The sequence below is a fragment of the Taudactylus pleione genome, unplaced genomic scaffold (assembly GCF_031769625.1).
Source record: "Taudactylus pleione unplaced genomic scaffold, aTauple2 ptg000454l, whole genome shotgun sequence".
NCBI classification, from domain to species: domain Eukaryota; kingdom Metazoa; phylum Chordata; class Amphibia; order Anura; family Myobatrachidae; genus Taudactylus; species Taudactylus pleione.
In genome coordinates, this window is record NW_028284856.1 from 16573738 (window position 1) to 16587219 (window position 13482).

At 40.7% G+C, this 13482-nt stretch overlaps 1 protein-coding gene across 5 annotated transcripts in view; it reads right to left on the reverse strand.

The window, feature by feature from the left end:
- Positions 1-13482, reverse strand: part of PSD3 (pleckstrin and Sec7 domain containing 3) — a 576473-nt gene that overhangs the window by 51431 nt on the left and 511560 nt on the right. For all 5 annotated transcript variants that reach the window (XM_088448410.1, XM_088448411.1, XM_088448414.1 and 2 more), the window contains one exon: positions 4287-4357. In XM_088448410.1, the coding sequence (XP_088304536.1) occupies positions 4287-4357 (71 nt within the window). The remainder of the gene's footprint in view (positions 1-4286; positions 4358-13482) is intronic.

Sequence of the window (13482 nt, forward strand, 5' to 3'; positions counted from 1 at the left end):
TGGATGTTCGATATCGAACATCCAGCACATGGAAGACGATCAAACAACGATATCTGATTGTTGTCTGATTGACCCGTGTGTACGGGCCAATAGAGAGATCTGATGACATTATTAGAGTGGTACGAAAATGTCTGGAACTCTGAGAAAATAAAATGGTTATAACCCTACTACGGTATTAGCCATGGCCCCTGTCCGGGAATCTGAAAATAAAAATATGGTAACCCTAGTGGGGAGGAAAAGTAAACCAAAGTGGCTAGTGTAATAATACCAAATCTGACAAGTAAAAGCTGATTACCTGACATTTTCTGAAAACTGAAACATCAACAACATATAAGGTAACATAAAGCAGGGAGGACTGTAGGGTGGGAGTCTGGGTAGGGGGAAGGGGAAGAGGGGCCTTATCATCTCCACTTTTGAGTCATGTAGTACAAGGGTTAGTCATATGGGAAGAAGCATAGATAATAGAAAGGTTAAGGGTGAGAACACCTCTCAAACAAACTCCTTCCAGCTTTGCTGCACTACGCTTGCCTACCTACACAGGAATAGGACCACGTACAATTCATCCAGAGGCTCTAAAGTTTATCTTATTATACAGTGTATATTTACAGTGGGGCATCATCTACACCAGTGGTTCTCAAACTCGGTCTTCCGGACCCCACACAGGTCACGTTTTCCAGGTCTCCCAGCAGGTGCACAGGTGTATTCATTACTCACTGACACATTTTAAAACATCCACAGGTGGAGATAATTATTTCACTTGTGATTCTGTGAGGAGACCTGGAAAACATGCACTGTTTGGGGTACTCAGGACCGAGTTTGAGAACCTGTGATCTACACCAAGGATTTACAGTCAGGTGCATAAATATTGGGACATTGACAGAATTTTTATATTTTGGCCTCTATTCACCACCACAATGGCTTTGAAATGAAACAAAAAAGATGTGCTTTAACTGCAGACTTTCAGATTTAATTTGAGGGAAATTACATCCAAATCAGGTGAACGGTGTAGGAATTACAACGGTTTCTATATGTGCTTCCCACTTTTTAAGGGGCCAAAAGTAATGGGACAAAGTAAACAATCCTAAATCTAACTTTCACTTTTTAATACTTTGTTGCAAATCCTTTGCAGGCAATTACAGCCTGAAGTCTGGAACACATAGACATCACCAGACGCTGGGTTTCATTCCTGGTGATGCTCTGCCAGCTCTACTGCAAATGTCTTCAGTTCCTGCTTGTTCTTGGGGCATTTTTCCTTCAGTTTTGTCTTCATCAAGTGAAATGCATGCTCAAATGGATTCAAGTCAGGGGATTGACTTGGCCATTGTATAACATTCCACTTTTTAGCCTTAAAAAACTCTTTGGTTGCTTTTGCAGTATGCTTCGGGTCATTGTCCATCTGCACTGTGAAGCGCCGTCCAATGAGTTCTGAAGCATTTGACTGAATATGAGCATATAATATTGCCCAAAACACTTCAGAATTCATTCTGCTGCTTTTGTCAGCAGTCACATCATCAATAAATACAAGGGAACCAGTTCCATTGGCAGCCATACATGCCCACGCCATGACACTACCACCACCATGCTTCACTGATGAGGTGGTATGTTTTGGATTATGAGCAGTTCCTTTCCTTCTCCATACTCTTCTCTTCCCATCACTCTGGTACAAGTTGATCTTTGTCTCATCTGTCCATAGGATGTTGTTCCAGAACTGTTATGGCTTTTTTAGATGTTGTTTGGCAAACTCTAATCTGGTCTTCCTGTTTTTGTGGCTCACCAATGGTTTACATCTTGTGGTGAACCCTCTATATTCACTCTTGTGAAGACTTCTCTTGATTGTTGACTTTGACACATATACACCTACCTCCTGGAGAGTGTTCTTGATTTGGCCAACTGTTGTGAAGGGGTTTTTCTTCACCAGGGAAATAATTCTTCTGTCATCCACCACAGTTGTTTTCCGTGGTCTTCAGGGTCTTTTGGTGTTGCAGAGCTCTCCAGTGCATTGTTTCTTTTTTTCGGAATGTTCCAAACAGTTGATTTGGCCACACCTAATGCTTTTGCTATCTCTCTGATGGGTTTGTTTTGATTTTTCAGCCTAATGATGACTTGCTTCACTGATAGTGACAGCTCTTTGGATCTCATATTGAGAGTCAACAGCAACTGATTCCAAATGCAAATGTCACACCTAAAATCAACTCCAGACCTTTTACCTGCTTAATTGATAATGAAATAACGAGGGAATAGCCCACACCTGTCCATGAAATAGCTTTTGAGTTGATAGTCCCATTACTTTTGGCCCCTTAAAAAGTGGGAGGCACAAATAGAAACCGTTGTAATTCCTACACCGTTCACCTGATTTGGATGTAATTACCCTCAAATTAAATCTGAAAGTCTGCAGTTAAAGAACATCTTGTTTGTTTCATTTCAAAGCCATTGTGGTGGTGAATAGAGGCCAAAATATGAAAATTCTGTCAATGTCCCAATATTTATGCACCTGACTGTATATGTGTGTAATTTCTTAAATTCAAGCCAAGTTGCTGTGAAAGCAACACACCAATCTGTCCCAGACCATGAGATCATGCGCGCCGAGAGGGGGGGATACTAATTACACAGGCTTGTTGAAGGGGACGGGCGGAGGCTGGGGTCTGATGCTGCTCCCCCCTCCCCTCTTAACTGTCAGCAGCCTAGCACATGCTGCTGTGTGCTGGGCTGCAGCGGAAGACTAGTCGCTGCTGCTGAGTTCCCACCTCCTCTGGATTTGTGCTCAGCTGAGGGGCTCACAGCGCCCCCCATCCTTTTCCTGTGCTTTGCGCATGGGCAAAAGAGATGTCTCGGAGAATGTATCACAAGCGCCATGTTCCTGTAGATTTGTGCATGCATGGGTAGGGTATGGGATGCCAATGCTTAGAATCCCAACATCGTCATCCCAACTGGTTTGCAATCCCGGCACAACCAGGTAAGTATACTAGCCCTACCCTTACCCCTAAACCTAACCCTCCCTCCCTGCAGCCTAACCCTAACCCCCACAGCCTAACCCTAACCCTCCCTCTAACCCCAATACTTACCAATGGGATGTCAGCGGTCGGGATCTGAGTGCTGGCATCCCAACAGCCGGAATCAAAACTACATTCCGCATGCGCAGTAGACTCTGGGGCAAAGTAAGATTTGACTGCGCTGTCAGAGATGAGGGGGCCTGCACAGATCTTGCACACCGGCCCTCTCCTCCCTTAAACCTCCTCTGTATATCCATATAAAAGTCTATCCTTAACAAATACTGTTTTATACTTGGGTGATTGGAGGACTCTCAGTGTACATGGATTGCCTCTGGTACAGCATCAATGAGAGATATGGGCACATGTTTCTTGTACAGAGATATGAAGATAATGCAAGGGTTGGATTTTCAGAATTCTGGCCCATCTGGAACATCTTTTCCCAAAATGTCAGCTGCATACAGTACTGCTGGATTCTCTGCTAGAATGGAGCAATTTTAGTGACACATGTGTACTTTAAATGTGCCTTTCATTATGCCTTTTGCATTAATAGACTTGAACTACTATTCGACACAGAGGATAGGCATATTTCTAACCAAACATACATGAGAAGTGGAGTCACACATCATCACTGCATGGAAAAATCATTACAAACACTGCAGCCTTAGTGATGTGATATAATGGTGCATAACTAAGAATGAGGTGTGCTTTACCACCATTTAAAGTTTGACATTAGTTGATTAAAAATACCTTAGACTCCGGTTACAACCAAAAACTCAATGTCTATGTGAATTTCCCCCCAACAGAAAGACGACTCATGAGACGTCACCAACACAGTAAAGGGGATGTTTCTGAGTTGCACACAAGTTGCGAACTGATTTTGCGAATTTCGGCATACTACCCATGGCATGAGCCAAAGAAAGAAACGGCAGGTGCGCCGGATCATGTATCCACACACGCATGGAAAATGCTAGTGTGTAAGGACTGATCCATCCGTTGTGAGACCACACTCTCCGTGAGACTGGTGGTTCTGGACAGTAACTGGGTGGTGACCATGTGATCGCACAAGACACTTCTGTCTCATGGGAGTGTTGTGCAGCTGCGTATGTTAGGGCAGTGGGCAGAGTAGGCTTCCACATGCAGACACACAGATTGTTAGTATACAAATGTAGACTCTTGTATTGGCATAAGCTACTGTAGTAAGCAGGCTGCCACAGACATATGGAAAAGCAGCCACAGATGCGTCCACTCAGACTCAGGCCCTTAATTCGTATAAATACTATTTATTTATTTTATTACCTTTTGCAAGTAAAGGACAGTTCCCTTTAGAATAGCATAGAATGTTTTCCATCCCCGTTTTCCTCTTGGAGCTGTACAAAAGAAAAACAACAGAAAATGTGATACGTCATACAAAGCATTTGTGTTATTATTCATGTCACATCAGAGCAAGGTATCATTCCTGGTCTATAGATGGATAAGGGCATACTATCTGAGCCTAAGACTTTAGGGGGTAGATGTATTAAGCCTCTGAGAGAGATGAAGTGAATGGAGATAAAGTACCAACCAATCAGCTCCTGTCACTTTACAGGCTGTGTTTGAACAATTACAGTTAGGAGCTGATTGGTTGGTACTTTATTTCCATTCACTTTATCTCTTTCTAAGGCATAGTACATCTACCCCCATATATAGAAATGTATATGTATTATTTACAGTACCAGGAGCAGAAGTCCTTATAAAAGAACAGTGGGTAAATGTAATGAAGACTGATTTGTCAAAATCAACAATTTTCAGCAATTTTTGTAGCAAGATTTAAAGCAGCAATATTATGACTTTTATATAAATGAATAGGAGGTTGATCACGAGACAGTGATTATTGGTTCAGCTAGATTACATTTAGCTTTCTGGAGGTAAATTAACCAGCCACACAACAATGTTGCACTTGGTAGTCAGTAGACAGTTTCAGTATAAGTAGATACTATAAGGAAGTGTGAATTATGCAGTGTGAGGTGCAGTAATCAGGTAAAATAGCTTAAGTGAGTTACAGTAAGTGGGTGGTTAGAGAATATGATAATTTAGCTAAAGCGTTCTAATTTCAGAAAATGCTGGAAGGTTTGGAGGCTACAGGAAAGTCTTGTTGTATGACTGGAATTCATTTTAATGTAACAATTATTAAATCAGACTGAGAGCACAGATTGGGCAGAGAAAATGGTTTGGGTCGGGGCTATACTGTATGTTGTTACAAGTGAAGAAATGTGCAGAAATGGGTCTGTATCTATATAATATAGCAGAATGGCATGTCCTGAGATGGACCCGCAGCCAATGGCTCTCACTACTGCGACGGAAATGGGCCAGACCACCAGGAGAGAAACTCTGCACCGGCAATGGATGTAAGTACTACAGGCAAGTGGGATGGGGCTGGGTCCATTGTACTAGTTTTAGTATAAGTATATTATACAAACATCCAATGTGGTACAGAACAGCAGCAGTAAAAAAAAAAAAAAACATCCTGCAATGAAAATAAGCTGAGCTGCTGCATTCAAAACAGATTGCAAGGATAAAAGTCCAGATAAGGGAAGGACCAATAAGTAGCACATTGTAACTGATTATGGAGCTCATTCAGAGCTGCTTGTTGCTGGCGGCCGCTTGCTCTGAATGTGGGCGTGATTTTTAGTTTTTTTTTTGGTCACCGGCCGCTCGCAAAGCTGTGGGTCACCACCCACAGCTTGTGCGAGCGGGCTGGAGACCGTCGCGATAATCGCCTGGGGTAGGATCTGGCTGGCGCAAGGCCGAGTGGACTTCCTGCTTTAATAGAGCAGGAAGTCCACTACTGGCATCAATAGTGATGTTAGTTGGACCGCCCAACAAATGCCAGACATTCCTAAGGGAACGCCTGCGTTTGTGCAGCCCCCCCCCTACCCGCCCACAAAACGGGGCGAGCTGTCAATCAACATCGACAGCCGCCCGTCTTGTTGCGAGCCCTGCAGCGACTGAACTTCAGTCGCTCAGTGGGGCTCGCGCACGCAGGACCTGGCACATGCGCAGTGCGCAAACATCGGGCAGCTTGCGAGCAGCCCTGAATCAGCTCCTATGTGTGCATGAATTAGATTTTTTGCAGTGTCTTGTGTGAAAAACATTTGTATTCTGGAGATGTCTTAGATTCATGTAAGAGGTTTGGAGACAGATTGGATATGAATTGTTCTAGCTAACAGCTAGGTAGCGAGCTTAAGGCATAGGGTATATGGTCCTGTTGTCACCAGTGATAAAGGTGTAAGTACTGAACAGTAAGTGATTTATGTTGGTAGTTGGAAAATGTAGCATAGTTTTTGAAAGACTGAGGAGCTCATTCAGCCCTTCCCACTAAATGCGTTCGCACCCTGCGTATGCAAATCCACCGCATGCCCAGCAAGGCAGGCGATCTCACGGCAAGACATTAGAACGCCCACTATGTCTTGCCGTGCGACCACTTTGTGTATGCAGACGCCCACCAGCCATTCACAAGATGCCCAGTTGCGCACGTCATCTCCTGGAAGTGCATGAAAACATTGGTACATCGAGCATCATCGGATGCTGCGATCGCACGCTTCAGGTTGACTATACCCTGCTGCAAGCACTGCGATCACTTCAGTGTGAAATTCATCCAAATGACGTGTACTATGACGCTGTCTTTTAATCATGCACGCCTCTGAAACGGCGTTGAAACACTCGGGCACGCCTGCGTTTGCACCTCCACTGCCCCATTTCTAGTGGCCTGCCCCTGTCACCAGTCACCATCCACAAACGGCTTCTGCTGTCATTCACTCTGCTGGGCTGTCTATGCGCATTGAGCGACTGTCTCGCGCACGCGCATTGCGATGCATATACATGCGCAGATTGCCAATATCGGCCAGCTAGCGAGCGGGTCTGAATCAGCTCCTGAGTTTGAGGAATTGAGAGCACCCTGCTCTCCCGAGAGTCACACAGAACTCTCCAAAATTCTGGAGTCTCCTGGACATTTCGGGAGACTGGGCAAGTATGCATATAAGTAGCATTCGGGGTATATTTACTAAAGTATGGGTTTTAAGATGTGAAGATGTTGCCCATAGCAACCAATCAGATTCTACATATCATTTATCTAGTACCTTCTAGAACATAGTAGCTAGAATCTGATTGTCTACTATGGGCAACATCTCCACTTCTTATACACCCGCAGTTTTACAAATTTACCCCTTCCAATCGGAAAAAACGGGACTTTCAAATGAACTCTTTTAATTGCACCAGGAACAAGTACATTATCTTGTAGTCATGTACAGCTAGCATATACAGTACAAGCATTGAAAAAACTAAGATACCCAACACACAAAGTAGAATAAACTCTTGGGTAGTTTATCTTATTCCATTAGAATGTGGTTATATGATAATGAATTATACACAGCTATATAAAGTGAAGACAAAGAAGAAATCTGACACGAGAGAATTATCATGTTTGAAGCCCAAATCACAGAACTGAGAGACAGAAACTACTGGCACCTTTTGGATATGTTTAAAATAGAAGAAAACTCTATGTATTAAAACTTTCTGCAACATTTACCACCAGTAACAATGTCTGAATTTGGGCCTAGGAGTATTTTTATATATATTTATTTACCAGCTGAGATTAGCTTAAATTAAAATAAAATACATTATCAACTTTTTTATTAAATAAAATGAGCAATGCCCCAGTTTGGAGAAGACATGCCGGGTAAAGAAATTATTGTTGGTCATTAATCGGCAGGCGAAACGCTCAGGGGCACATTTAAAATATAACATAGCATGATTCACAGTACTGTGCGGGATTTATACAGATAAGTGAGAACATGTAAGAAATATGACCACCTAGGTCTCTGCCTTGATTTATTACTGCATTGCCTTTTTAGACTTGTTTCTCTTAGAAACAAACTAAATCCATTTTATGGTTTAAGTACATTTTTAATATTTTACATAAAAGATGAGAGTAATAAGGTTTATCTTTTAATTCCTCTTGCTTTCTTCATGCAGCTGGGCACTGATAAACTAGAGAAAAACAACCTGCTGTTTAAAAATCTAATATCACTTTGATTCACTCCAGAACAACACGCTATTACTAAACAAATTAGTTAATCCCCTTGTGTTTCTGCTAAACCTGCTGTACCATGTAGGCAGGAGTGAGAGGCTTGCTGTGCATACCAATGAATTTAGGGTGAAGGGCCTTTAGTAGTTGAAATCAGGGAAATGTACTAAGAAGCGGTGTTGCGTGTGGTTTGCAAACTGCCACACATGCTCTTTTCATAGCCAAACAGACGGATTTACTATCCAGCAGTTTGGAGGCTGCAAACTCAAACCACAGCTAGGGTCTGATTAAAAGGTGTATGCAAATCCCAAAACCTGGATTTTTAGAGCAAACCACTGGTTTTCACATTACCTAGCCTATATGCTACATAGCAGCAATAAAAAAGAATTTCTATTCCCACTTATCGCATTGATAGAGAATCCAGTATCAGTGCAGTTTGCTTATTACTTACTTATTCAAATGTTGCTGGGGCAGCTGCTTTATATGCAACTCCCTGGCTTTAGTGGCTGGTGCTCGCATGAGGAGTCTTACAATTTGCCAGACTGTCCTGAATGCAGTTGGTTTGCCAGTTAACAAATGTGAAGTGGACTGAAAGCCTGGACTTGGTTTTCCACTTTAAATAATAAATGGGAAAAAAAGAATCAATAGAGAGGGCTCTTCTCCCTTCATTAATAGGGACTTAAATATAAAACTGCAAACCAAAGATCAGAATGGCCACCTATGGTTTAAATGAAAAGCACAGGGGCTAAGTGCTGGTGTTAGCGTAAGTTGCCAATTTTTTTGCAACTGCACATGGTCTAAATCCTTCCAAAAAGTGGCAACGCACAAGGTCACAGAACCAAATGAGCCACACGGACTCTGACATGTATTAGGCTATAGATCGGCATGAAGATATTACCTCTTATGTGCGTGTTATTGGAGTGTTGCAGGCGTGTTACAGGAGCGGTTGCTTAATCAAGTACATAGGAGGCCATACTCTTACGGAGATTCTGCACCTGACTCTTAAAGTGGACATCCTAGGCCTTCTGAATGACCACCAAAGGAGAGGCTGATACTAGCATTAGCATAAAGTCGCAGACATGAATACTGCCAAAGATGCTATTTCAGTAGCAGCAGTATCCGACTCCTGTGGATCACCCACCAGGCAGGGTGACTTAACGGGTTGGGAATGGGATCCCGGCGGTCGGGATGCCGCTGGTCAGAATACTGACAGCAGCATCCCGACAGTGAGAATCCCGACTCCCTTAAGGTAAATACCCTATCCCTCCCCCTCTCCTTACCCTAACCCTCCCTCCCCAGTGCCTAAACCTAACCTCCCCCGCTAGTGCCTAAACCTAACCTCCCCATGCTCACTAACTGCCTAAACCTAACCTCCCCATGCCCACTAAGTGCCTAAACCTAACGTTCCCATGCCCACTAAGTACCTAAACCTAACCTCCCCATGCCCACTGTGCCTAAACCTAACCTCCACATGCCCACTAAGCCCCCCCCTCCCAAAAAAAAAGAATAAAAAAAAGAGAGCTCAGTTGTAGCCAGGGTAGCTTAGCGTAGCCCCACAGGAATAGTTTTTTAATCTTTCCCTGCATGTATCTGACATAAGCTGATATCAGCATTCATATATCAAGAAACAAAAAGCAGCCTGTTAGCTTGCCTCCATATAATGCTAGCAGCTATTTCTCCCAAATGCAAGTGACACAAATTAACTCTGAAGAAGCATTACACTGCATTCAGCCAATCTAAGACATATAAACATACAAGGCATAATTTGTGTAGCATAGGATATGTATCATAGATATTCCTTAATGGGAACTACTCCTCTCCTGACATTTTTTTCTACAGGATATTTTTGTACAATGGAAGAGGCTGGAAGTCACACACTGATTGCCAATATGAGGACCCTATGAGAAAACACTGTGGAATGTTAAGAAAGTAATGCTTGAAAACCAGCCAGCCATTAGGCATGAATACTAACTTTAATGTCTTATTAAGGGTCCATTTTTTAAATGTTATCTGGCACAGCATAATCATGTCCAAGAATTACAATACAGTCATTTAAAACTAAATGCATATAAATGTAATCTGTTCAGTTGTAAAAAATGACTAATATATTTCCTAAGATGTGGAATGGATCAACGTGAAGAACCAGTACATTATAATTCATCTGTGATTACTGAAATGCTGTACTTACACTCATGCGTCTTCTAGAAAAATGTGCTGAACAGAGCTTGCTATTTTACTGGACTTTTTTGTAAAGCAGAATATATATATATATTATATATATTTGTGATCTCAACTTTTGTTATCAACATGTACTAAGTAATTTTGAAAGAGCCTTTCAAAAGCATTCACATCATATGTTTTTAAATTCATGTGTGGGTGTGATGCAGACCTGACTAGAGCATTTTGCAAAATGCAAACATAATAGGCCCTTGCTATTCATATGCACATATTTAAAATAGGAGCAATATAGAACAAAAGGCTAAAATGGATTAATAAGAGCAAATAGAATCTTATGTATAACTTTTTTTTTTTAAACTACAAGTCACTAATGACACCAATTAGAAATAAATCAGAAAGGATTAAGAGAACAACATATATAGTAGTGTTACCAATTAAGCACGATAATGTTGCCAGCAGATAGATAATGTTGACACTGTCCATAACAAGGCCTTATCTGTAACATAAATACACTAATTGACTCATATGTCATGAAATTGATAATTTCAATAGCTGAATGAGTCAGAAGTCTTCATAGGTAATAAAAAAAACGTAACAAAACGATCTTTTTGACACGTCAGTGAAAGAAAATAAAGGTAAGAATAGTAAAGCTATAAATTAATGGGGGCCGTTATGTTGGAGAAAGCAATTACAGACTGCAAAAATAATTATATCTTCTTTGTAATTAATGTATTGAAAATTCTAAGTGGTCACTTTCACTAGAGGGAAAACACCACTGTACCGTAGACACAAATATATTACACAAGAGGTGTTACAAGTTCTCTCAACATTAATTAGATAAAACAATGGTCAGGATAGTAAGAATTTAAGATTATTAAATAACTAAGAGAAGTGTTTGCAGAGCCATTAACCCAATTATTTAACCATTTACTGCCAAGAGGTATAATTTCATGTAATGTAGCTATACTACACTAAAATGCAATAGGGAAGAATATGATTGGGCAGCACAGACGGTGCAGTGAATAGCATTACTGCCTCACAGCACTGAAGTTGTGGGTTTGATACCCACTATGGTCCTAAATGTGTGGAGTTTGTATATCCTCCCTGTGCTAGCGTGGGTTTCCTCCGGGTACTCCGGTTTCTTCCCACACTCCAAAAATATACTGGTAGGTTAATTGGCTCCCCAAAAAAAAAAAATAATCCTAGTGTGTAAGTTTTGCATTTACATGTGGTAGGGAATATAGAGTGTAAGCTCCACTGGGGCAGGGACTGATGTGAATAGACAAATATTCTCTTGAAAGCGCTGCAGAATATGTGTGCGCTATATAAATAACTGGTAATAAATAAATAAATAAGGATTCACACTATTAAAAAAAATTGTTGACTATTTATAGTTAAATTACAAGATCCAAGGCAACATGTATTTTCTGCTGGGGGATCATGTTAAACAAATGTGTATTTTTTTTTACTTGGTAATGTGTATTTTTTTTTACTTGGTAATGTGTATTTTTTTACTTGCTAGCATATATGAGAGTACATTTTAGGTTACTATGCATACTGTAGTCCATTTAGATTTAAGCAAGGCATCCAGTATGGTATCCAGCAATATACTCGTACATTCAATTAATTCAGACACTGAAGTTTGAATATCACTCAAAGGAACTGGAATGGATAATGTTTGGCTAAAGGGCAGGATACATCCTGATCTCCTTAATGTATTCATTAGTGATATTACCTCTGGTCTTCAAGGGAAGCCATGTCTTTCAGCAGATGATACAAAAATTTGTAACAGGACCCCCAGAAATGGTAAAACAAATGTGTAGTGGAGATATCAAAATCTGAGGAGTGGATTTTGGAGTTCTAGTTTCAGTAGATATGCAGGTAAGTATTTATTCAGGGGGAAAACCAACAGAATACTTGGCTGTAAAGGAGATTATATCAGAAGCAGGAAGAGGAAGGTTATATTCCCACGTGAGAGCACACTGGCAAGACCTCACCTAGAGTACCGCGTAAAGCAGTGTTTCCCACCTCCAGTCTTCAAGGAACCCTAACAGAGCATGTTTTCCATATTTTGGTGCTTGAACAGAAGTGTAGTCATTACTGCCTAGCACATTTAAAAGAAGAACGGGTGGTGATTCACTAGTGATTCTGTGAAGACATTTGGTAAACATGTACTGTTAGGGTTCTCTGAGACTGGAGTTGGGAAACACTGATGTACAGTTATGGAGAACCTATCTCCAAAAAGACATGAATAACATAGAAACAATTCAGAAAAGGGCTTTATAAACTGGTGAATGAGCTGTAGAGCAAAATTCATTCACATTAGGGGAGAAAAGGAACAGAGGTGAAATTCAAACATATATAAACATTTTAATACATGAAAAGCATTAATAGGATTAACAAAGGAAGAATTTTGAAATAAATGGATTTCTATTGGCAGGCTTTGAAAATGGAGGGAAAAAGCCTGAAGACAACATAAGAAAATATTTTACTGTACAGAAAAGGACAAAGGGGGGAATTCAATTAGGTGTGAGTTTGGTCCCGCAAGGTAAATTCATGGCAAATTTGCATTGAGAATTACATTTGCAATTCAATTCCAAACTCGCATATCTATTTCAGAATAAATTCGCCTGTTTTTGTTCGTACCCCCATAAGCAGGTAAAAAGGTAGGGAAAATATTTTAAGGTATATATGTTTAGACTTGCTTCAGAACCCCTCAGTCCCCCCACCCCCCTAATGACTAATTGGGCATTTGGAATTTTTCAATTAGTTTAATTGGGCCAATAATTACATGTCATTTTTGGTGTGAAAGAAGTGGCCTCAAATTACCCCAAAATAAGATTTTTATTTAAATAATCTACCCAAAATTTTATGAAAGTATTATTTCAGTAAAATATAATTGCATTATATCATTCATTTTCTTTTACATTATTTTAGTTGCCTCAAATTACCCCAAAAGCATCTTTTTTTCTATTTTTTTGTATTTTCAACGGCTTTTTACATTATTATTTTTTTAGAAGCACAAATTAGCCATTGGACACTTTTTAAAAGCGTATAGTACTTTCCTTATGGCCACTAACAGTCTTCTATATGATCTAACAAAGTTTTAACTTAACTTTTTTGGGCTCTAGGAAGGTCTCCCCACTTTTTCATGCTATTTTCGCTGTTTGCTTTTTGGACAAAATGTGCCCACTCTCACTGCGAGTAGTGCGAACTGGCATATCTAATTGAATTGTGCGAATCTCAAGTGCA